This window comes from Hippocampus comes, unplaced genomic scaffold (assembly GCF_001891065.2).
Source record: "Hippocampus comes isolate QL1 unplaced genomic scaffold, H_comes_QL1_v1.1 scaffold1, whole genome shotgun sequence".
Classification (NCBI taxonomy): domain Eukaryota; kingdom Metazoa; phylum Chordata; class Actinopteri; order Syngnathiformes; family Syngnathidae; genus Hippocampus; species Hippocampus comes.
This window is the reverse complement of record NW_017805010.1, coordinates 894,531-919,393: the sequence shown is the minus strand read 5'-3', so window position 1 is coordinate 919,393 and position 24,863 is coordinate 894,531. Positions and strand designations below refer to the sequence as shown.

General features: G+C 41.1%; 1 protein-coding gene across 3 annotated transcripts in view; it reads left to right on the top strand.

Annotated features, from left to right (window-relative positions):
- Positions 1-24,863, top strand: part of sema3h (sema domain, immunoglobulin domain (Ig), short basic domain, secreted, (semaphorin) 3H) — a 62,366-nt gene that overhangs the window by 1,111 nt on the left and 36,392 nt on the right. For 2 of the 3 annotated variants that reach the window (XM_019863044.1, XM_019863043.1), the window contains exon 1: positions 7,147-7,727. The exons of the other annotated variant lie outside the window; for it this stretch is intronic. In XM_019863044.1, coding sequence (XP_019718603.1) covers positions 7,628-7,727 — 100 coding nt within the window. In that variant the 5' untranslated portion in view covers positions 7,147-7,627. Of the gene's footprint in view, positions 1-7,146; positions 7,728-24,863 lie in introns of those variants that run through there. 3 annotated transcript variants of the gene reach the window in all.

Below are 24,863 nucleotides of genomic sequence, written 5' to 3'. Positions count from 1 at the left end.
AGTATCAAGTCAAACACATTAAAAGCCTGCAAATTACATTATGATGACCGTGAAGCCTTTTGCTCGTCTCAATGTTACCGTTGTACTTATGGAAAATGACTAAGGACTCTGTAAGAGTGAAGCCACAGACCGGAAGGAAGGTCGTCAGACTCGTCACTGCCTACTCCACCCAAAGTGGTGGTCAGACACCGTGAAAGAGGCACAGCAGCGCCCAAGAGGGGAACACTTGAGCTGGGATTGAAGCAGAGATCATAAACGCAGGCTGCTATTTGTGTTCTTATTATTTTTTCTTCTCATTCTCAAAGCACCTCGCCCTATCTTCTTGTTGTGTTTTTGCAGCTTGCGGCTTTGGCTCTTCCTCTATTTCTATTTATTCGTAATGATCCCAATCATCCTCCTCCTCCTCCTCAAGCCTGCGAGGTGTATGCTGCTCCACATGCTACCGAAGGCCGGATTTATATACCAGACTATTTTTAGCCCTGCTCCAACCTATCTATTTTAACCAATCTGCTTACCACCTCCCCAAAATATCCAATGAAATCGAACGCACTGCATACGAACTGTCCAATAGAAGGACGGCTAAGTTTATAAGGGGCGGGGCTTATATAAACCGCAGCGAGAATGCAAGTGTTGTCGAGGAAAACACTGATGAGAGACGCTAGCTGGTCTCATTCAACCAGTAAACATTTTTTTTTCTGTTCAGGAATGTAAAGTGAATAACTATATCAGTTGGGAAGCGAATCTAAAACCCCCGAAAAAGAATGTCATTATACCTACAAAAATACAATTTGCGTTAAAGAGTAAATTAACTAATTGCAGGCATAAACAAGATTTGGGTAATCGCCAATGCGGTTGAATTAGGTGGCTGAGAAAGCAGTTTTGGCATAACTGCGTCTGAAAGTGTTGCCACTGTGTCATTGGATGGTGGTCGAGTACATCTGTTCAGCGCTCTAGATGCTATATAATTTGACTATACAGTAATGTTAGATCTGTTTTGACTATGTGCCGGGTTGTGATTATAAAAGCCACGCCGAAAATCATACATAACATTTCTCAAAATATTCGTGTGAACCCAGAAGAAACACTTGAGAAGAAAGGATTTCATAAGAGGAACAGCGATTCCCCGCCCTGTGACTTAGTACTGCATTTTAAAGTTTCCAGAGTAAATGCATGATAAAATAACATACAACACAACATAATATTATACCCGTTGATAAGCGGTTCGGATTATGATGGATGGATTTACATGACATTATGCCTTTTAAACAACTTGAAACTGCAGAACTTGGCATTATCAATACAGTATACATGTACCGTTCGTTGACGTTGGTGGTTGAATTTAAATGGCATTACACTGACCTTTAGTGGTAGAAGTTGCACATTACAGAAAGGGCGCCTTAATTCCCTTCAGTCGTTGACGTATAACTTGCCCTCTTGGCCAAGTCATACGTCAGGGTGTCCGCCATCTTGTAGCAGTCTTTTGTCAACACTTCAGTGTATGTCTGGGGGTGCACTAAACGGTAAGCAGAAATGAAAAGACTGCGTGGAATTACCTTAATAATAGTAATAATAAAAAGAAGAAGAAGAATAGATGAATGAGAAAATATAACATTGGGAGACCGTAGTACCCGGAGAAAATCCATGCAGGCACGGGGAGAACATGCAAACTCCACTCAGAAAGGCTGGTGCCGGATTCAAACTCATAACCTCTGCACTGTGAGGCAGATGTGCTAACCAGTCAACCACCTTTCCCTAATCTAAAGGGATGAGAATTCTCATCCCACAGATTTAAATCAGTGGGAAATAGCTTTCAGAAGAGGAGTAATTGAATGTAAAAACAAATCAGTTCAACAGAAACATTGTTGCTATTTATTCATAAAATCTACACATGTATTCGAGGATTTGGTTATTGCAGACAGACATTAAATATTTAAAATTAATATTGACATAAACATCACAGTAACTGTTAAAACCATTTGTATCTAATAATTCATGAAAATGTCAGAAAATACAGACTCTCGTTTGCGCTTACCTTCTATCATAAACAATAAACATTCATAATTATACGATTAAAAGTGGTCGCATATACTCATTTTTTTTTAATCATTACTGTTTGTGTGAATGGGAGAACGGAAAGCATTACCTTGCACTTAGTGTAATGAAGCTTTATGAAGTTCAGGATATGCATGAATTTATGTCTGCACTTCCACATACAATATGGCGATTGCGCTGACGTATCGCAATAGCCACCCATCCGCTAAAAAAGGCGTCGTTTTAATATGTCTGTGCTTCGAAGCGCCCGGCGTCTTCCTCGGTGGAGTGATCACCGAGTAACGACACAAGATGGCAACACTATCACAGGGAAAGTCCCCTCGCCTTTTTAGTGATTTATGTTTTTCAGCTTTTGGTTATGATTTTCTTTCACACACGGCTATATTACTTGACGCCATCAGAAATGTGTGTGTATATGTGTGTGTGTGTGTGTGTGTGTGTGTGTGTGTGTGTGTGTGTGTGTGTATATATATATATATATATATATGAGATGTTTTTTTTTTTTTTTGCAGGCGCAGTGCTAATATATAGAATGGTTTGCTTTTTTTTGCAGGCGCAGTGCTAATCAATTTGCTTGCATTATCAAAGTGGACACTTTGGCTTTGGGATCAGAAGGAGACAAACCTCATGCTTCTGAACAAACAGAACAACTTGCTGACAATGAGACCTCATTAACCGCAGCGTTCACACTCAATCCATGCGGCGTAGGGAATGTGCACGGCAACCAAGTGTGTGTTAGTGTCAGTGTGCTTCATGTAGAATGGGAGCGGTGAGATGTGAGGTCGATAATGATCTCCACCGCCAGCGCTCACACACTAGTTGACTAATGGATGTCACTTGTCAGCGAGAAAATCAGAGGTCTTTTGTTCGAGTGGCAGGGAGGTTTTCTGTTGTAATTAAGAGGCCCAGTGGTCAGGTCACAAATTATCTCGTCATAATGACCTGATGGTTTAGGAGACGCTAGTTATAATATCTGAAACTGTCTCCTCTCATCTCTCCACCTCCACACACAGGTACAAGAGTATCACGGCATTCCCTTGATATTTTGAGTCATTTATTTGAAAACCCTCATTGTAGAAAACCGAGCAAATGTGTCACAAGAAGCATGAATTATGAAGTAAAGATGATCTTGTCTCAGTTCACTCAAATTGAGTCCATGACTGATTTTGTTGTATGAATGGAAACAGGTTGGATACAAAGGTTTCTGCAGCCATCTAATTGACAAGCATTTTGCCCATCAATATACGTGTGCCGTAGAACAAACATATTTGTCATTTTGAAGTGAGTTTCGATCATTTACACAAATTAACAAAACTTCTTGATATAACTTGAAAAAGTTGAACAAATAACATTCCTTGATTGTTGATTCTAAAGATGCTGTCTATCCATCAAATTGTTGTTTATATATCATAGAACAATGTACATAATGTGACAATGACAATTTTGTAAGAGAACACGTGATTTCATTGGTATTGCTCTTCCTCAAAAAGTACCGGATGGATTTGGGTGAAATTTGTTATCCACCGACTTCGAAGGCTATTGTGGAAACTGTTAAGTTTGGTGCTACCTGATTCATCCAACTTGATGCTACATATGCCTGAAGTTGTAATACTCCGCCCCATTTTTTTTGTAACCCTGACAACAATTATTATAAATTGCCCAAAATTCTTATTTGCATTCATGAAAGTATCATGCTTAGCGCGTCGACCTCACAGTGCAGAGGTTGTGGGTTCGATTCTGGCTCCAACCTTCCTGTGTGGAGTTTGCATGTTCTCCCTGTGCCTGCGTGGGTTTTCTCCGGGTACTCCGTTTTCCTCCCACATTCCAAAAACATGCATGGCAGGTTGCAATGGAACACTCTAAATTGTCCCGAGGTTTGAGTGTGAGCATGGATGTTTTTTTTTTTTTTTTTTTTACGAACCACAAGCCAAAAAAAAAAAAAAAAGCAGCACAACATTCTCTTGTTTTCTTCATCTCCTTCGTGGTGACTTCAAGTGGCGAGGATTTGGGTTTGACCACTTCATTAGTCAGCCTTGGTACTAGGACAGTCATTGTTCCATGTGTAGTACGATGTATTGTCTTGAATGCACCACACACGGAAAAGGCATTTGGCACACACAGGATGTTTCCCAACTCCCCATTCATGTCTGAGCTTGACATTAAAAATAGGTACGTGTGTAGCCCACTTCAAGAGGGAGTCATCAGTTTTAAAACTGCTAGCAAAATTTTAATGTTGCCTCACTTGATCACAATCCTCCCCGCCCCGCTCACTGAGTCTCTCACCAAAGCCCCGCCCCTCACTTATGTGCACAAGATGTTCGCCGCAGCTGCTATGTTGGTAGCATGATTTATTTGTAAAGCCCCTATCCCACTGAGATGCCAGCAATTGCGAGTGTTTTTGAAGGTAGTAAATGTTGCGTTCTCGTCAGGGTTCATTCAAGGTCGCAAATGTTCGCCAAATGATCGCCGGACTTTTACCATCAGTTTTAATGTTTTTTTCTTGTCAGAAGGACACTTTGAAAATGTGACAAAAAAAAAAATCCAGGCGAATGTCTGCCGAACGTCTGACGATCGTTTGGCCAAACCTTTGCGACTCTGAACGAACGCTAAAGAACCCTGACAAGAACGCAACATTCGCTACCTTTGAAAACCCTCGCAATTGTTTGCAGTTCAGTAGGAGAGGGGCTTAAAAGAGTATTACTCTAATACTAGTTGTGATCAATTTGAAGTATTTTTTTGAATCAATTATAAAAATGGAAAAAAGGATGATAAAGCAGAATTAGGTAATTCTGCGTCGCTTCTGAATCCTCTCAGCTGCCCAAGGCCCCTCCATTCCTGAAATGCAGCTTCACCCTTGTTTTGTCTCAGAATCTGTCCAAAATCTTCTCTTTAACACTCTTGCTAACTGCAGATGGATATTCCATGATAGTTTCAGCAAAGTTTCTGAAGTCCAAGAAAACAAGTCAGTGCAAAGCCATGAAAGTGTGCCCCGAGTGTACAGAAAAAGGTTAACGCCTCGTTGGTCACATCTTCGGTCTCTGATTTGTTGCTTTTTCCCTCGGGTAGGGTGAGTCAAATGAGAGGGACAAGATGAGTTCAAGAAAGATGATTTTTTTTTTTTCTCATACTGGTTTGTACTGACCACTTTAACAAATATGACAACAAGTATATACTGTATATCTATTTTAATGGCAAATTCTCCCCTTTTGGTTGGCACAGACATAAAAGGAGAAATAAAAGAAATTAAAAATTAGTAAAACAATAAACAACCAATTCTCAATTACTTTATAGACATTTTACATTACTTTATAGACAGTGAGAGGTATTTATTGATCAGTGTTAATTATTGTAGTTATAGAACTGCATCATCAGAGGCTAGTCTTTCAGCAGTCATTTAAGTCACATTTCAACAACCTGATCTGTCTTACTGGTGTAAAGATACATTCATCAATGCCCAAAGAAAGCCGGGATGGGCGACAGCACGCCCACGACCCTTTTAAGGATAGGCGGTTCAGAAATTGGATGGATGGTTCATGAAATGAAAGGAAGCTTAAGGAAAGTATAGCTGGAAGATGGCTGGCATCCATCGTATTGATGAAAAGCCAGGAAGGAGTTTGCAGAGTTGTCATGTACCTAAATGACATATTGTTGGTATTGCTGGAAAGAGAAAGCATCCGTGAGTCTGATTTTCAGCCATTTTGTTCTTGGCTACATGCTACTTACTGAAGCAACTAAGGAATCAATTATTCAAATGATCTGAGCTGAATATTTGTATATGTCATATGTTACATTCAGCAGACTGAGAACTATTTAGGACTCAAGTGTGGAGATTTAGTGAGTGCTCCTTCATTGATATGACCCGCTGAAACCTTTCGTGATAATGATTAAAACAGGAGCATCTTAATCGACATGATGCACACTTCCAAAGGGAGGGGGCTTCATTCACCATAAAAACAAATTCATCTAATTTCGGATGACCTTGGATGGATTCAGCACCAGGTTATAAAATATTGAATCATATCATTAAACTGATCGTAAGCTCATATTTTGCCAAGACAAGCCTTCGTTAAAAATACAGCAAACAAGTTGGCTGAATAAATTCATTAGTGAATCGGAACTCCTCGGAGAAAGCAGAGACTTGTTCATTTGTACTCAACCTAAATTCATTCTTTATTTCAGTGAATTGAATAAATCGTCCCCGCGAGCCTGCGACTGAACTTGAGAGAATGTGCACAGTGCTGCCGCACCCCAGTGAGCTGCTACGTCTCGGAAATAACAACAGCGGCGGAAAAAACAGACACAGGCTTTAATGATTGCATTTGGGTTAGCAGGAAATATGAGACATATGATGAAAAACTTTGGCTCAGCGAGAAATGTTTTGCTCCAAACTGAATGTATGAAGAACCTGTCTGTCACACTTACCATCAGTGGAATCTATAAATAGAAATGCCCCTTTTTTTCATATTCTTTTCCCATTTCCCAAATGTATATTGAATATTTCTTACGTATATAATTTTTTTCAAAGCATTTTTTGATTTGTTTTTTTTTTCTAATTGTCCATCCCTGGACTAGAGGTTCTATTGCTTACAGAAGTTAACTTCTTTTTACATTTGTGTGGCAAGTGACAATTTTGTATTGGACCTTTTGCCAGATTCTCAGTTTCAGGTTAACCTATTATGACCCACACGTCAGGTTGAGGTCATGATCACATTGACTTGCATCCTTTGTATAGCTGTCATATGGATGTATTATGTCGGGTGCTTTGACTGTTTGTGTTCCGATGAACTTTTCTTGTGAGGATTATTATGATCTACAGTATATTGTATTCACTTTTACAAATGATTGATTGACAGAACATAGTCATAACATAGGTTTTCATACTTTTTTTTAACAGTTTAATGCTGAGAAAGTTGCTTGGCATGGCATAATATGTGAGGACGGAAGAGTGAAAATGAGTTGTCATTTTGACCGTTTTTCTGTGGAGCAGTGACGAGTGTTGGTGTGAGTGTGGCAGGTGTGTGTGTGTGTGTGTGTGTGTGAGAGTGAGAGAGAGAGAGAGAGAGAGAGAGAGAGAGAGAGTCACATGCAGGGAGCAGCAAGGATAAGAGACAGAGCAGAAGAGAGCTGTCAGGCTGTGAGGAGGCAGCGTTGAGACGACATGGTTTTTTAATTTTAATGTTTTTTTTTCTTCCCTGGAATACATTCTCACCACATCTCTGACACCCTACAGACACACGCACACGACTCAAAGACACAAGTCCACAGATGGTGCTGCTCCATGCTGACTTGGAGTGCTAAATTATTTCCAGGATTTGGACTCACGCCCTGCTCACTGGGACTATTTTAAAACAGCATCTTTGTGCCTAGGACTCAAATTCCATTTGGATTTCCTTATCTGTACGAATATATTTATATATATGAATTGTATATATATTTATTTTAACGGCGCACCACTTTGGTGCTACGGTGTGTGCACCTGGGAGTTTGGGCAGTCGTGAATTGCCCAAATTGGTCCGCTGTGGAACCAAGACTGTGACTTAGTGGGTGTTCTTGTGTAAGGAGGAGGAGGAGAAGGATGTGCGGACCGGCAACGGTGGTGCTTCTAGTCCACCTCGGAGCCACCTTAACAGGGGCTTGGAAAGCATCCCAGCCACGACTGCAGTTCACACACTCCGGTTAAACCCCCCCCCCCCAACCATTATATGATCTCTTTTGGTCTCACACGTCAGTCACTCCATCTCTCCGCATCCTATATTACCTCACAGGTTGGGCATGGATGTCTTTATGTGTAGTCTTGTGTCAAAGCTTTGTTTTGTAAAGATTACCTTCTTTTGAATAGGAGCATTTCTGACTTTTGAAATGTTGCATTCATTCTATGGGGCATAATTCAAGTTTTTTTCTTTTCATATTTTTTTTATGTAATTGTGTTTAGAAGAGTAAAAGGACAGCCCGGAGTGAAGAACCTCGTTTCTATGGGACAAATTTAATTTTCATCTGCATGACACTGATCAAATGTCATTCAACAATCAAATAAATATTCAAATATATCCTCGAGCACTTGCTGGGGATTTTCCTCTGAGATTTTATTTATCACATAAATTCACAGTGGAGAACCCACTAACTTTATATCATGGTCCACACCTTGTAAGTTCCCCACCCTTGCCATGAACTCATCTCTGCAGATTTTTTTTTTTTTTTTTTTTGCAATCAATTTAGCAATGAAGCTTGACAGCTAAAAACACCCATTTCCCCCCTCCCCCCCCCCCAGTTGATTTCTTGACCCTAAATTCACAGTGGAGAACCCACTAACTTTATATCATGGTCCACACCTTGTAAGTTCCCCACCCTTGCCATTGAACTCATCTCTGCAGATTTTTTTTTTTTTTTTTTTGCAATCAATTTAGCAATGAAGCTTGACAGCTAAAGACACCCATTTCCCCCCTCGCCCCCGCCCAGTTGAGTTCTTGACCGCTCCCACCTACCTTCAGGATTTAGACTCAAGTGTCTGTGACCATTTCAAAAAGCGAGACAAAGAAATAATTATCTGATGGCACAAATCCCTAACACGCATCACCACCAAATTCATTATTCCTTGGCCCCGAGCCGATTCGACCTCCACTGTATAATACATGACCGGAGATGATCACTGCTTTTGTCATGGGTTTATGTATCATACACTTGTGCCAGTGTGTGGCACACTGCACAAACACGTTGAATCATCATGTGGGTGCTCCTAAGAGCACAGTCGAGATCGGTAGTATGAAGAGCTGAATTGTAATCGTGCCCTCCCTCGACTTGAAGGATTTCACCGTACTTGATTTAAGATTGTTTGTTGGCATTTTCAGTGCATTTGGGCATGTTCAGAAGATGACGCTGTGGGGGATTGTGCAGAAACACTTAGCCCACAAAATAAACAAATAAATAAAAAGGTTGGTGAAAATCATGTTCTTGGAAAACAGTCACATTTTTATGTTTTAGAACTAAATATTTATGAGAACACTGAGTTTGACAGTGGCTGATTATTACCACAAAAAAAAACAAACAAACAAACAAGAAGGTGACATGTTTTAGGCAGTTGAATGAGAAATTACTGTGAGATGAAGATGATCATTTCAGCTCTTCCAGGTGGGAATTAAGCTTTAATGACATCTCAGCATGTGAACATGCGAAGAGTGGGCATGTACATGCAGTCGCTTCAGCAGAAGTGGGGTTGCGAGGAGTTGATGGAGTGTATCTTGTACAGTCGATGTACTTTTCTCCTTATTGCTTTCAACAACTCCCGGTAGAATGTGTCTTAATGTATCCACAGAGATCAGCGTGTTCATCTTTGCATAGATTAGTAGCAGCAAAAAAGATGTGTTGTGATTTGTATTGGCATAGTGGACTGTGTGTGGGCGGGTGTGGATGTCGGTGAGAGTGTGGATGCATTGTGTCGCTCTCAGGGAGTTCCATGCAGTGGTCATTTCCCTTCCTATCACCACTTTTTCCTCATAATTTTCCTCCAACAGATAGAATTGATTTTTTTTGTGTGTGTAATTGGTGTAGTGACAAATAGATCTAGGCTCTAGTTTTTGTTTATATCACCTGCGATATACATTTGGATTTATGTTCCATACTCGTTGCTCTAACAGTTGAAAATCCTAAAAACCTCTGTCTGGCTTCTTGTATATTCAATCAGTCACTCGAACTTTATTTGTATCGTGCTTTTCATGCGAAAAATAAAAATAATATAACTCATGATATGAACTCAACCCCTCCCATCACTTGTCTACAAGGATACTCGGGCTGTAGCTATCGAATATTCTGGTATTCAGATATCCTACTGAAAATTCAAATCGAATAATCGAGTATCACAAAAAAAATTTTTTTGTGCTTGGTTGAAGACAAAGAAGACTAAAAAACACAATTCCAATCAGCATTTTTTTCTTAAATTGAAACTGTGCGTGGCAGTACAGTACTCTATTCTCCTCTCTAGAAACAAGTGACAATTTACACAAATCTCTCCCCATAAATTTGGGTCAGTCGGAACTGCAACCGTGTCAGGTTGTTAGCATCAAATTGGGCAAAGTCAATTAGGTCTGTTAATTTGAGCGCCGCCAGCCCTGCTAGCTTGACTAGCCCTGCTAGCATGGCTAGCACTGTACAATACAGTGTCAGTGTAAGTAAGCCCTTTGTTTAGCGCTCCTAATGAGCGATTGAACATTATTTCAGGACAACATGGTATTATTAACAGTTTGTGATGACAACAAAGCCCGAAAATACGCCCTTGGGGGGGACGCAGCCTGTGTGGATTTGGACACAATCGCTGTCTGGAAAACGAGTCAAGTCAGCTATTACGCCGCATCACGCTGCGGAGAACAATTTCAAAGTAAAAGCGTACCTAGGCATTGATGTTCATATATTATTTGGTAACTGAGGTGTATTTTATTTTGGTCTGTTTATTGATAACAATAACTCTTCATCTTGAACAAACAACCCGTATGAAGTAAAATTCCTGCAGCTTACTAGTTCTTGTTGAGGAATATGAGAAAGACAAGTCGGCACAGAGGCTGAAAACTGTTGCGGGGGTTAACGCTGAGAATCCATCCATTATTCAGCATACACACATTTTCTACAGCATTTGTCCTTATTGGAGTAGTAGTTGAATAGTCACAAGTGAAACGCAGGGCAGGGATAAGAGAAATTCACTTTCTCTGTCATTGATGTGTTTTTACGTGCAGTTAATCCTCCCCAAGGAATTGTGCATAGCAAGAGGCTCCCGTGGCTGACCTGCTGATTAGCCGGTGGCAATGTGTCATCCTCCTTTAGTCAGCAATCTTGTTGAGAATGAATTCACAGCTCCCTCCTCCCCTTGTTAATATGATTGCTGGATTGACAAAATTCCACACAATTGACAAGACACAATCGGCCGATTAGTCACTTTTGTGCGCATCCCGAGTAGCTGTTCTCACAAGCGTGCCATTTAGATGGCAGACTTTCTTAATCTAATTTGGTTCTGTTCTGGTTGGGTTCTGTGGTCCTTTCATGCACAACAGTAATGGAAGTTTAGGGTTAGTTGCGGATGAAGATCAAAGAAAGTGAGCATCTCTGGTATTGCTATTTGAAACCAGAAATATTTTCGAGCCAGAACATGGTTGGGATGGAGCTCATTAGGCTTTGGCTAGATTGCTGGTTTTGCCCCAGTGTTTGGGTGGCAGAAACTTAAAGCCACATGTAACCTCAACAAAAGTGCACTTTTTAAGACAAATCTTCCACTTTCTTTAAACTAGACCCTGACCATCATGTTACAATTGTTCTGTATGAGATCCTCCGTGGGCAAAAGAGCAAAGATGTCAGCTTTTGACCTGTGACCTACTGACTGCTTCTCACGCGGGCGCTAAAACTAATCCCGTTGTCGCTTTCTGGACAAATGCCCAAATGACAAACAAATGAGTGACTGGATTGAAATTGCTCCTTGGGTGAGGTTTATACCGTTTCTTTTTCCACTGTAAAATCGGTGTTTAAAAAAAAATCTTTCAGCTAACAAAAAAAAAAACCTACTCAGATATATTACGGTACTAAAATAGATCTACATTAACACATTCAGTTCACTATTGAGTGCAGTACACTGGGGGCAGTAAATGGTTGGGCTCCAGTTGATGAATACAAATGTTCATGGGATTGAATACGTTAACCCTTTCATGCACCAATAATGATAACTTGTACCCTGATAACATGTTATGATGTCCACTGGAGTGACCGCTGTCCCTTATTTTGGTAAGCCAACATCTGGAAGAATTCCAAAACAGCTGTTTCCATGCATCCATCGCACCCTTACAAATTGGCTGTTTGGATTACGGAGAGGGACATCATGAAGCTCTGTTGTCCCTGAAACCAAAGCTGACAGACACACAACCCAGCTGCCGTGTACTCATTTTGGCTTGAAAAAGAAACCCTTAAAGCAACTGCAGCACATACACGGCATAAAAATTTGCAAGTGAAAAGTATCAGTCATCAGAATTGAGTTAGATTGCGTGTGTGTACTTAATTGTTGATTAACGGTGCATAAAAACTGAGTGCACCACTTCGTTGCTTCCAGCAGGGGCGCTGTTGATTTCGGTTAGGTTAGGCCACTGTTAAGGATTGGTCAACAGTTGTGGGAATTACAGGTCGACATTTTAATGTATTTTCTTTATTTTATTTTTTAAATGAATTAAAAGGTTGAGCTAATTCTGTCTGAATGTTTTTAGTTCCTCTGTTCATTCGACAGGGCAGAATAAAGTTGTCCAGATTTGTGCCATAGCACAGTGTTGATCGAGTTCAACTTGAACGATAAGTGACATCATGTTGCTGGTCTTTGTGACACAACTCCTTTAGACTGAATCAACAGTACTTCTGCTCGATGCGACCTACAAGTTCTCTCCATTTTGCTTCACTCGCTTCTACCATGGTTAACCAACAGGTAATCTATTGAGCATCACGCTTTCACTTAATAGTCATCCTCAGTGGCCAAGCTCTTCCTGATGCGTACGAGTAAAGCACAAACGCCAGAACAATATCAGGATATTGAGTTTGTTTCATTATTCATTTATTCTTTCAGATGTGTTCCTATCTAGGCCAGTTCTTTGCAGGCTCCGTTGCCGCAAATTGCTGCTGCTGAGATGCACAATTCACGTGGACGGTGATGTGACACCATGACAGTCTCTATTATTAATTTTAATGGTCGGAGTTCCCAGTGGTCACGCGGCCATTGCTTGTCACCGTTCAAGTGCCCATTTAAGTCAAATTCAGCTGCTGGCTCGTACGAGCAAAACAAAAGTTATATAAGGAAGGCAACCCATTTTCTAGCGTGTCTCATACTGATTTAGTCAGACAAGAAGCATAGCAAATTTGAGATTCTTACCCTTTGATAACGGGTAAAATTTGTGGAGCACGACAGAAGGTCACTGAGGGGGAGTTTCTTAATAACTTATGAAGTCAGAAGTGAATCACTTAGGGGGCATTTGTGTTGTGATCAGCTAAGTACAGTAGAGAGTGGATCAGATAATGGATGGATGGATGGTCAAAACAAATTAGTGACAAATTTATCTTTGAAATTGCAATGTGACATCCCATTTAAGACAGGTTTTCCTGGACGGGAATGCCAAAATCAGCCAATGAATTGATTTAAAAAAAACAACTTGAATCAGGATTTCCTCATGTTATTTTGGAAGAAGACTTTTTTAAAAAAGGAGTTGTCATCCTCCTCCACTGTTTCCCTCCATTAAAGTTAATGAGCAATAAATTATTCATAAATTAGTTATGTTGTGTTAAGTGTTAATTATTCTTAATAATATGTTTAACTTATTTCTATATTCCATTGTATTTAATTTGAACCACACAATGGTTAAAAAAAAAAAGTAAGTATAGTTTAGTTTTGGGACTGGAACGGATTAATTGCATTTCCATTCATTTAAATGGGAACCCTTACCTCAATTCATGAATGTCTCAAATTAGAAACGGGCTCACGGAATTAAAAAAAAAAAAATTGTAACTTGAGATTCCAACTCTTCCACTGTATATGAAAAAGCTTTTTTCAGGGTCACAACTTGTTCCCGTTTTCTTTCAGCAAGTAGTCAGCCTCGCTGGACTCTTGCTTTGGCAACAACAAACACCAGACAACAGTCGGCATGCTCTTAATGTGTAATGTTGAGGTTTCTGGTGTTCAGAGGCTATCTTTAGCCTAAAGCACACGGTTAAGTAAAAATTAAACCTCACGCTGCTTCCAGTTCCCTGAAGTATCAATTTAGTACAATTTGCCCTCTACCCCCATTTGTAATCTTGAGTTGGATCTTTTTCCTTGCCTGGTTGTTAGCCCATTCCTTTTCTATCAGTCCAGTTTCACAATTTTTAAATGTTTTGTTTGTTAGATGCTGCACACATTTTGTTTCCACGACTAAGGCAAACAATGGAGTCCGTGACATTAACATCAAACAAGGAAGATTTGTTAGTCGAGGTTTGAACTTTGGATTGACACATCTTTAGCAACCCTTATTTGGACATGAAGGATTGTTTCGACTCGTCAGGCTTTCCATGATCTGTACCAGTTAATGCCATTCTATCGTCCCTCTTGCGACGTAATCTAGCGCCAACCTCAAGAATACTTAATAATGGGAAGATTTGCCAAGTGACACAAAAGGTTGGAAGTCGGCCTTCCCTTTCCTGTTTAAAAAGAGATCGTCCTATCAGCAAGTCTAGTGTACACTGATTTTTCTTTTCAGATCTTCTGGTCTGCTCTTTTTAGGAAGGGATTCATCACAAATTGGAAACTCAAATGTCTTTGAGTCACAGTAAAAATCCCGATTTAGCTACAAGCTTTATTGGATACCTTTGCAGTGTCCATGGATCTCTTAACTCTGCTTTTACCCTTTCATGCACCGGATAACATGATAAGCTGTCCACTGGAGTAACCGCTGTCCCTGAAAGGGTTAAAGCTGAGACAAGAAGTAGATTGATTACAGCATGATAACTTTGTTTTCCATTTTTTTGCCTCTCAATTGCCAGTAAGTTAGATATGTAGAGACGAGGCACCCATGCTGTACTCGTAAGGAAAAAAAAAAAATCATCAGTTTGTGGTAGGCCACACTAATGCATGATTTTTTTTTTTAACACCTATTTTTTTTTTTCAACCAAATTATTCACTCGAGTTCCGAAGCAAATCTATATTTAGAATTTATCTGTCATACAGACTGTCACGCACAGGACATAGCAACAGATGGGCACGTTGATTTGCCAAACAGAATCCGAAGAAAGTCATTTGGGGAAAAGGCACAAAAATCTGATCATCGAAATGAGTTTTTCTCAAATATTCTGAATCAATTTTAAGTGATACGAGATGTTTTGGTGTACCACAAAGAAAAATTTAAAAGCACAACAACAACAGCCATTCTTGTTTTGCTATCATGAAAACAATATTGTACAAAATGAGCAAAACACCCCCCTCATTCGGAACGTGTCCATAGCAACTAGCCTGAGCTTTAATAATAAGCCAGCCGTTATTTGCAATGAGTGCTCTCCACTAAGTGCAATTGGTTAGCCCTAAAGTTTGACAAGTTTGTGCTGTGCTTGGCTGAGAGTCAGCCTGCACAATCTGAAGATGATGATGATGATGATGATGATGATGATGATGATGAATAATCATATGAGCTGAGGTCAAAGTTCAAGCTGTGCACAAGGGTCTGGCCTGTTGGTGACACAGTACAGACTTGCCGGCTGTGGCTTTGGTCTGCAGTTGACTTTCTGTCTGTGTGCCAGTAGGAATGTTGCGAGCTCAAGTGGGACATTAATAAGCAACGTGTCTAAAATGCAGTAGTCGCTAGTTATGATGGAATCGGCTTGTAAATATAATAGTACATATGTACAGTAGTTTGTACTACTGTATTTTAAGTTTCATGTTATTCTTTCGTACGTAATCCTTTGTCAAATCTTTCTCTTACGACACCCCGAATTATTTTATTTATTTATGTACTTATTTTTTGTATTGCTTGTCTTTTGATTTGTGACCTGGAAATAAAAGAGTTTTTTTTTAGTTTAGTTTAGTTTTTCTTAAATATTGAGTCAGCGGATGAGACAGTACTTCAAATTGCATCATGTCTGCAATTCGACGGTCATCGGAGGCGTTGCGCGAACAGAGAAAGCATCCAACTTTGTGAATGTTAGTCTTCATGTAAGGCCGCAATGACCAGAACTAATTGGACACTTCAAACAGTACAGTGACCTTTACAAAAGCGGAACACCGGTTGGGTACCACTCCTCCAGGATCAACAATGCTAATTTGGATGAACACATACTGGAGATAGACCCTTCTTCATGAGGTGGTTCGCGTTCATACACTTTTCACTGAAAAATGAGACCTGACTGTTGGAAACTGACCAAAGAAATGTAAATCGCGTTGATCAATCGGGAAAAGTAACAAGCAGTGACAATATAACTTCTGAATGAATCGGTCATTTCATGTACTGCGCATGATTTGAAAGTGCCTATTTCAAGCAGCGGAGAAGGTCCGCAGACTGTTCCCAGGCTTCTTCTGCAAGACTCCTGTTGTAATTGCGCTAGTAATTGGCAAAGTGATAACCCCATTTCCACAGGAAACATGCCCCGGTTTCCTCACCCCCACTACCAGTACCCCTCCAGTAGTGGCGTGGCCAACAAATTCCACCTCTCGGGAATGCTGCACCAGACACTAGAGTTCCCTCGGGCCCAGTAAATAGACTAGCAGGCAGACGAAGACACACACACACACACACACACACACACACACACACACACACACACACACACACACACACACACACACACACACACACACACACATCATCAGTGTAATTTCTCAGATAAGTGTGTCTGCCCAGATGTAGAAATACATGAAAGTCAGTAAACAAGATTTTTTTTCCCTCACATCCCAGACATGCTTCGATGAGATGACGATGGAAAAAAACTTGATTTTTCCCATAACCTTGAACCCCCACCTTGTGTGGACGAGAGTGTTGTTCCCCGTCTCAGGTCCAATATCAATAACCTCTGACGATAATTCCCAGAGACACACACCAAAAAGTCACCGATGAGTGTGTGTGTGTGTGTGTGTGTGTGTGTGTGTGTGTGTGTGTGTGTGTGTGTGTGTGTGTGTGTGTGTGTGTTCTTAACATGATATATTTTTGTGTTAGTGCATCCTTAGCATCCTATCAGTCTCACTTTCACAAAAATGTGGTGCAATCGCCTGACTTGTGAGCGGGAGGCGTGGGATCGGGTCCCGCTCAATGAGGGTGTAGATGGTTGTTTGTCTCTATAGGTGCCCTGCGACTGACTGGCAACCGGTTCAGGGTGCCGTTTTCCTTCCGCCCGTAGTCATCTGGGATAGGCTCCAGCACCGCCACCCCCGTGACCCTGTTCAGGATGTAGAAAATGGATGGATGGTTGGACACACACCGACATCTTGTTGAAATTCTTCACAGAAGAGAGATGATGTTAAATAGGCAGCAGCGATTGCCCAAATACTGTACTTGTCCATATTTGCACAAAGACACACGAAAGGACAATTTTGGGTGGACTTGCAGCCAGGAGACGTTTTCATGCCTGTGGATGTAGAAAATTCTTCACCCAGAGTGTGGAAAATATACCTTTTAAGAAATAGTCACGTACGTGTGGATGTGGAGTCCGAATGGGGCTCCATACGAGCTCTTTTAGGTACTGTTTATCCGGCTCCACGTGCACACTGTAGAATACCGCACCTGTATGTCAATTACATTTCACAGTGAACCCTTTACCAATTCGACCGCAACGTGTTTACTGTTTGGACTGTCCTAACTTGTCGTATAAAGGCGTGTGACACGTTGATTCATTTGGAAAGTTTGGAAAATTGCCTCACTCAAAATGTGTCACTCTCGATCAAATCAAAGCAAACAAGTCCAGCTCGCCTGCTAAACCAAATTAGGAAACATCCCACTTGTTCTGGACTCTGTTGTCAGATCCGCTCTGACGCATTGAAGAGATGCCAGCATGGAAAAAGCAGTGTTGACACTCGCCATATGCTTCATAGATTCCGAGCCGCGTTTTTCCGCCTCATTGCGCCGTCGTAGCCGTCACCGTGACATCCCGTTCGCTTTGACTAACGGCATCGAAATTCACCAGTCACAACTGACATCCAAACTAGTTCTAAAGTTAAATGTTCATGTCAGAGGCAGAAATAAAACTTTTAAAGCAATTGGCAGTGATGTCTATAGCAAACACACATTCGGCTTTGGCAGATCTTCCAAGAAAGCATCACGGTCCAAGTAGAGAAGGTTGAACAGTCGCATGTAGTCGTTGCAAACACAGCACGTGCTGACATCTTTAATGTCGAGTCTGCTTTGTTATGGGCAGCGATTTGCACTGCAAACGCAGTCCTCATTGCACACTTTTAGTTGCGCCTCAAAGTGCTCACAAATAGTTTTTGCATTTTTTTTTCTGTTTACTGCTGTTGAGGTTATTTGCCTCATATTAATCGTTAGGCTGAGCGCTCACTTTTTTTGTATCGTATGGGCAGTGCCTTCATTAACCATTTGTCATTCTTAACAGCTTTAACCACTGGAATAGTCATGCAGAAACACTAAAACGCTCGACAAACAGTAATTCTAATGACCAATGAGAAGGGTGCCATAAAAATTACCTTGAAAGGGTAGGGTTAAGGGTTAGGGTTAAGGTTAGGGTGAAGGGTTAGGGTTAAGGTTAGGGTGAATAGTTAGGGTTAGGGTTGGCTTAGGGTTGGGGGTTGGGTTTGGGTTAAGGGTTAGAGTTAGAGTGACCGTTAGGGTTAGGAGGTTAGTGTTAGGACTTAGGCTTTGGGGTTCGGAGTAAGGTTATGATGAAGGGTTAGAGTTAGGGTTTGGGGTTAGAGTTGGTTTGGGGTTAGGGTTGGGTGAGGGGTTAGGGGTTAGGGGTTAAAGTTAGGCTTAGGGGTTAGGATTAGGGGTTAGGATTTGGAGTAAGGAGCTTGGAGTTAGGGTTGGGTTAAGGTTAGGGTTTGGGGGTTAGGTTTGGGTTAATTGTTAGACTTAGGGTTAGCGGGTTAAGGTTGGTTTAGGGTTAGGGGTTAGGGCTAGGGTAAGGGTTAGGGGTTAGGGTGAGGGTTTAGGGGTTAAGGGTTTTGAGTTAGGGTTAGGGGGTCAGGGGGGTCAGGGTTAAGGTTATGGGTTAGGGTCAGATGTTAGGGTTAGGGTTAATGTTCGGGGGGCTAGGTGTTAAGCATTAGGGGTTAGGGTTAGGTGGTTATGGTTAGGAGTTAGGGTGAGGGTTAGGGGTTCGGATTAGCTACCATGCAAGTGTCAAAATAAGATAAGAAGTTGATATAGAAATGGTACAAACATGAGACTGAGTGATTGTGACTGACTTTCTGGCCATGCGTGTCTCCCAATTTCATCTGGACAGTAGAGGTGATAATTGATGGATTTTAGCCACATGCATCTCACATTCGGGAACGTTCATCAAAAGCATTGTGTCATGTTCTTGTCGAATGTTGTAGCTTGATAATAATTCTTTTTCTTCACATCTGTGTTGTGACAAAAGGCAGATAGATAAACACACAGCAGGAGTGTCATTTGAGGCCACATGGCTCAACTGCAAGCATATTTGTTTCTCAGATGAAATTGCAGTAAAAACCCAGAGCTCCCAACCAAATGGCAGGATAACAATGTGTCTTGTGAAACTGAATATCAATGAAGCGGTCGGGGGGCAAGCCAAACACCCTGAGCAGCAACTCATTTTTACGAGGCATGAGGGAAAAGGAAGCTTTTCTTTTCAGTGAAAATCGATGCAATAAAAATTAAAAGCACAATGTCACAATTAATGATTCATCACTTTGATGGAGCAACTACAAAAAAATAAATTAATTTCCCCTGAATGCCACAATTGCAACCCAATACCACATTGCATTATGGGAAAAAAGCAACTTTACCTAATATGGTCAACAATTTCTCTAAACGAGCTCTCAGTTGCCAAAAATTTATTGAATAATCGATCAGTTGTCGAGTAATCATTTCATTGTTCCACCTCTAAATTGCACTGCGATGTAGTAGCTCGGTGAAAAATAAATCTTTTTTATGTCTATTTGTTGAATCTTATAGTGAGTCAAAATGTGATCGATTCATTACAAAGTATTCTATCAAATATTCTTTATACACTTATATTGATTAATGAAATAATCTGATCAAATTTTATTTGGCATTAAATGTGAATATAAAAAGATATTGTTTTTCCTGATTGCTGCCTATTAACCCATTATTGTTGATTTGATTTCTTTATTTTTTCTGCAATATCACATGAGAGTGATTGCTGTTGCGCCCAGCAACTTTTTGGGGGGAAAAATGATCGAGTTTGGTCTTTGCTTTCCAAATTAAAAGCAGACGTCTACAAAATGAACGCTATCATAAAAAAATTACAGAAATCAGAGAGTAATGACTCTTGAGAGGCTGAAAACTGGGGATTTGGGCCACTTTTAAGTTAAGCAATGGCTCTAAATGATTACTTGGCTCTTAAAATAGTTGTCGATTTATGTGAATAATTTGGATACCTCTACGGCGTGCGTGTGTGTGCGCGCGCGCGCGCGCACGTATGTGTGTGTGTGTGTGTGTGTGTGTGTGTGTGTGTGTGTGTGTGTTTGTGTGTGTGTGAGTGTGCAGGAATGTTTTTAGCTGCATCACACGCCATACATTTGCTCTAATTACGTCGAGGCCCATCAGAGTTCCCATGACCGGTAGTCAATCATCTAATGTTCGCCGCGTATGAAATCATCGACCCCAAATGTGAAATAAACACGCGCGGACATCAAGCGGACACTCATGGCGGCACACACTGTATGATACATGGACACTGAAATGAATATAAAGTGGCCATTCATGCATGTCCCACCGTGCATGTCTGCCTTTGTGTGCTCGCATGTCCTAATAGGCGATGGCCTTTCGGATTATGTCTCGCTGCGTCTGCTCCTTTATATCCCAACTTTGATTCAGAGTGACAGAGGTCAGAGGGCAATTGGCTGGAATCAGAGGTCATGACCCTCATTGACCCCTGCTGTCAACTTGAGGCCGATAAGAATGGCCGTACTCGGAGGGCATACTTGCGCGGAAGTCTGCCACGCTGTGATTGGCGAGATAGTTTTCCTTGTGGATGTATATATTATTCTTTGGGATTCTGACGGCTGACTGTCAGGCTGTCGGACTCACGCCACGACCCAAAAGTAGACATTTTCAGTCAAAAGTATGACTTGAACTCTGGGAAGTAGAGCTACATCCACCCAGACCCTTGCCACGGAAACCTCAGCAGTATTGTTTCTGCTCACACCATATCAACACGATACAGGAGTTCAGAACAATCAAAGTCAACCATAATGTTTTTAAAACACTTAATATTGTAACCAGTGTTGATGGTAGTTGTCATGGGTCAAATCCCTCAATTTATGCTTGGGAGTGTATGCATTTGGATTTAAGGGTTGGGGAAGAAGCGGTGTTGGGAGGGAGGGGGTTAGATCTACGAGGCCTTCGACCCATCACTCACGCCCACTCACAAATTATGCTGGCATGGCTTCTGTTGCCACGGCAACTTTCCCAGGAGTCAGGGTGGGGCGGCTGGAGCTGTTGAGTTCCACGACTGAGTCAGTAGCGCGTACGGCCGTGCCGTGTGTGTTTTGTGTGTTTGCAGGGTAGAGGAAAGAATGTATTCATTCTGAATAAGCCATTCATGGTGGCGAGCTCAAGATGGGAGCCATTTGACCGGGCTAAATTGTTGACAAGAATCTGTTGGTTTAGGATAAAGAGGGCCAGACGGATTGGAACCGGTCAGACAGATTTGGCTTCTCAGACTCAAAGGTCTAAATGAATTCATTAATTTGCAAAGGACTCTCGGACACTAGTAGGATGTTTGAAATTCGAAATATTTGTCTGCCTAATTGCAGATACACTGGCATCTCTCAATATGTACATTTGTAATTCAGTATGTTGATAGAGTCCTATGGAGATTGATATTCATGTCAATACATAAAATGAAATGTGTATTTCTTAATTCAGGTCGGAGAAAAGATACAGTTAAATACGTTATTGTTCCCCAATTTTAGCTGATGTACACTGTCAACACACATGAAAACACACATCATGTTTCAATATGTCATTTACAAACATGTATTTGTCTGTATACTGTAAATAATGTAGCTGTGCAGTATATATGTGATCTGAAATATACCGTATATTTGATTGTCTCCTTCCAATGGAATATCCATCCATCCATTTGCTGGTCCGCTTTATCCTCACAAGGGTCACGGGGGGTGCTGGAGCCTATCCCAGCCGTCTTCGGGCAGTAGACGGGTGGACACCCTGAACCGGTTGCCAGCCAATCGCAGGGCACACAGAGACGAACAACCATCCGTGCTCATACTCACACCTAGGGACAATTTTTGAGTGTTAATCAGCCTGCCATGCATGTTTTTGGGAATGTGGGAGGAAACCGGAGTACCCATAGAAAACCCACACAGGCATGGGGAGAACATGTAAACTCCACACAGATCCGGAATCGAACCCTGCACCTCTGCAATGTGCGGCCGGCGTGCTAACCAGTCGCCCACCGCGCCGCCTGCAGTGGAATATCTTAACATAATTTGTTAAGGAACACCATTCATTCTCCAATTTGTTCCCGATTTCAAAATAATTGTTGTCAGTGGTAATACATGTTAGCATTTTTACGAACATGTTTGTGTACATGTTAGCATTTTTAACTGTCGTACGAGTATCATTGAACACGGCACAGCACAGCGTGTTTGTCCACCAACCTATTATTTGTGGACGTTGAGCAATTCCAGGGAGACAAGAGCAAGAAATCTTGGCACATCAAAGATGGCAGAGCACCGGACATAGGACTGGAGTACGTACAGTAACATTAGCTTGAAATGAAATACAGTATAGCAAAGCTAACCGTCACATGTTGAATCTGCTCCTCCGTATCACAAGTAAAATATTTTATATAATTTGTGACAAATACTTGTTCGAGAGCCGCGGCCTATTTGACACGCAAAAAAACAAAAGCTGGCTGCTTGGTAACTATTGCGGACAAAGTCGTGTCGTGCTACTATGAACCCTGCCCCGCCTTACCCTGAGGTGCGCGCTGTGAAAACCACGTCAAGTGTGTTCAGTGCCTTGAATGGTACGACGTAAATACAAAAAGCCTGTCTAATGAAAATGATGACAGCATATAGTGTTACAAAGGTGATTTGAGCAATCTTATCACAAATGTAAAAGCAACATAACACAGTTACTTTTGGTGCTAGCTAAAATGAGCTCTTGTCAGATACATTGACATCTTGCGCCATATGCAAGCCAAAAAAAAAAAAAAAAAGTCTCCACAAGTAAAATTGAAAGTTCTTGTGTGATTGAATGCCAGAAATGTTGGTCCAATTCTGATTCACATGACCTCAGTGGCATTCACATTCGGGGGTTTCACAGTAATTTCTATACAGTTGTGAATGTTGCCAAAGCCGTTCTCAGTGACACACAGCGTCAATAAACATGACATTTTTATAGGATTTTTGATGGGTTGAGTGGCGTCTGTTTTTTAATTTTTTTTTTTTTTTGTGGCCCACTCGATCCAATTGGGATGTTGTGGATGTTTCCACTGCAGAGGTGGTTTCAGGTTCAGTTAAACTGAGCTTTTATATCAAACAAAGCAAGGTCACGCTGCTCTTGTGGCATGCGCGCTTGTAATTCAGATGACTTGCTGGATGCTTGCATATGCAGATCCAGTCTGGTTCCTTGGGACAAGGCTGGTTTTCATACATGCTCTGCCTTCAAGTGGAAATGTGAAACTGTACTTTGACTTTTGCTCTGCTCATTGTCACCAATAGAAAACAAAAAAAAAATTCACCCTCCAACTGACAAACTCTCTGAAAACACCACCCAATGTTCACAAAATCGACATTTAATTGCAAAGAAAAACCAAAAGAAAACCACACCCACATTAAGTACCCAAGCTTGTTTGGCGATTTCATGTTTAGGTGTGAAACACGCTAACTCACTGACATGACGAAATATTCCACCTCTCCGATGACAAAATGTCTCAGAGGGAGAAGGTCTGCTTGAGCGTCATCATTTTGGATGAAAATCAAATCCCTTTACAAGGTTAATGTATAACTTATGACCATTTCCAAGGTGGCTATGTGCATTACAATTTGTTTGGGCTGGTTGGGGGTGGGGGGGATTGCGCAATGCTACTGAAATGTTTTCCAAGTAACACTGTGTGGCAGTGGGGAATACACCATTAAAATAAATGGCCACATTGGGTGGGGATTCTTTGGGTAACATTGAAACAAAGGGCCCTTTTTCAACATTTTCTTTTCTCTCTCTCTCTCTCTCTCTCTCTCTCTCTCTCTCTCTCTCTCTCTCTCTCTCTCTCATTGAATAATGTTTTTTTGTTCTGAAAATAATCCTTCTAATTACCGATACAATAAGAGAGAGATCATTAGGGACAAAATATACATTTTCATCCTTCTTCGTTGGATGAAGCTTTTGTGGGTAACCTTGCAAACGTTTGAAATGATGTTAAAAGTGAACAAAAAAAGAACCGCGATCCCATTTTTCATGCTCTTGAGTCACCCTCTGAGTGTAATGAACCTGAAATCTGCATGAAATTGAGCAATTTACCACTCGGACCATTCGCCCGAAGTACCTGGTGAGTTTTTTCCCATTGAACTGAAGCACCGCATCTGCTTTCTTGTTTTTCTTTCATCTCTCCATTTTACCCGTCGTCGTCTCTTCCTGTTGTGTTTCCTAATGAGTACATTTCCATCACTTTTCTCCTCAGCGTCTCTCAGGTTGGTACAACATAGTGACTGTGTAGAATGTAAATAGCCCCTGCCCCGATTTTTTATATCATTGCAGCTATTACCTCTGCTAAAGGTGAGTGGTATTGTTTTGGTTGTTTGTTAGCGTGCTCGCACACCTGTCGCTCAACATCTATTTTCTTTTGCTTAAAGGGTGCTTGTGTGAAGCATATGACCGTTCATCCTCAGTCAGTGGCTCTCGAGTACGCTTATTTTCCTTTTTTTTTTTTTTTTTTTTTTTTTTTTTACAGAGCTTTGTTCATCTCTCTCTGTAATATGATTAATTTCCCAATCATGGCCCATCATAATTTTATTCCCGCCCCTCTTTCTGTCTTTCTTGGTTTATTGTCTGTTCCTCACAGTCAACCTGTCTTCTTTGTCCTCCCTCACCCATCAACTATCCAATTTATCATCCTGTCACCCACGCACACACACACACACACGCACACACATTTATGTT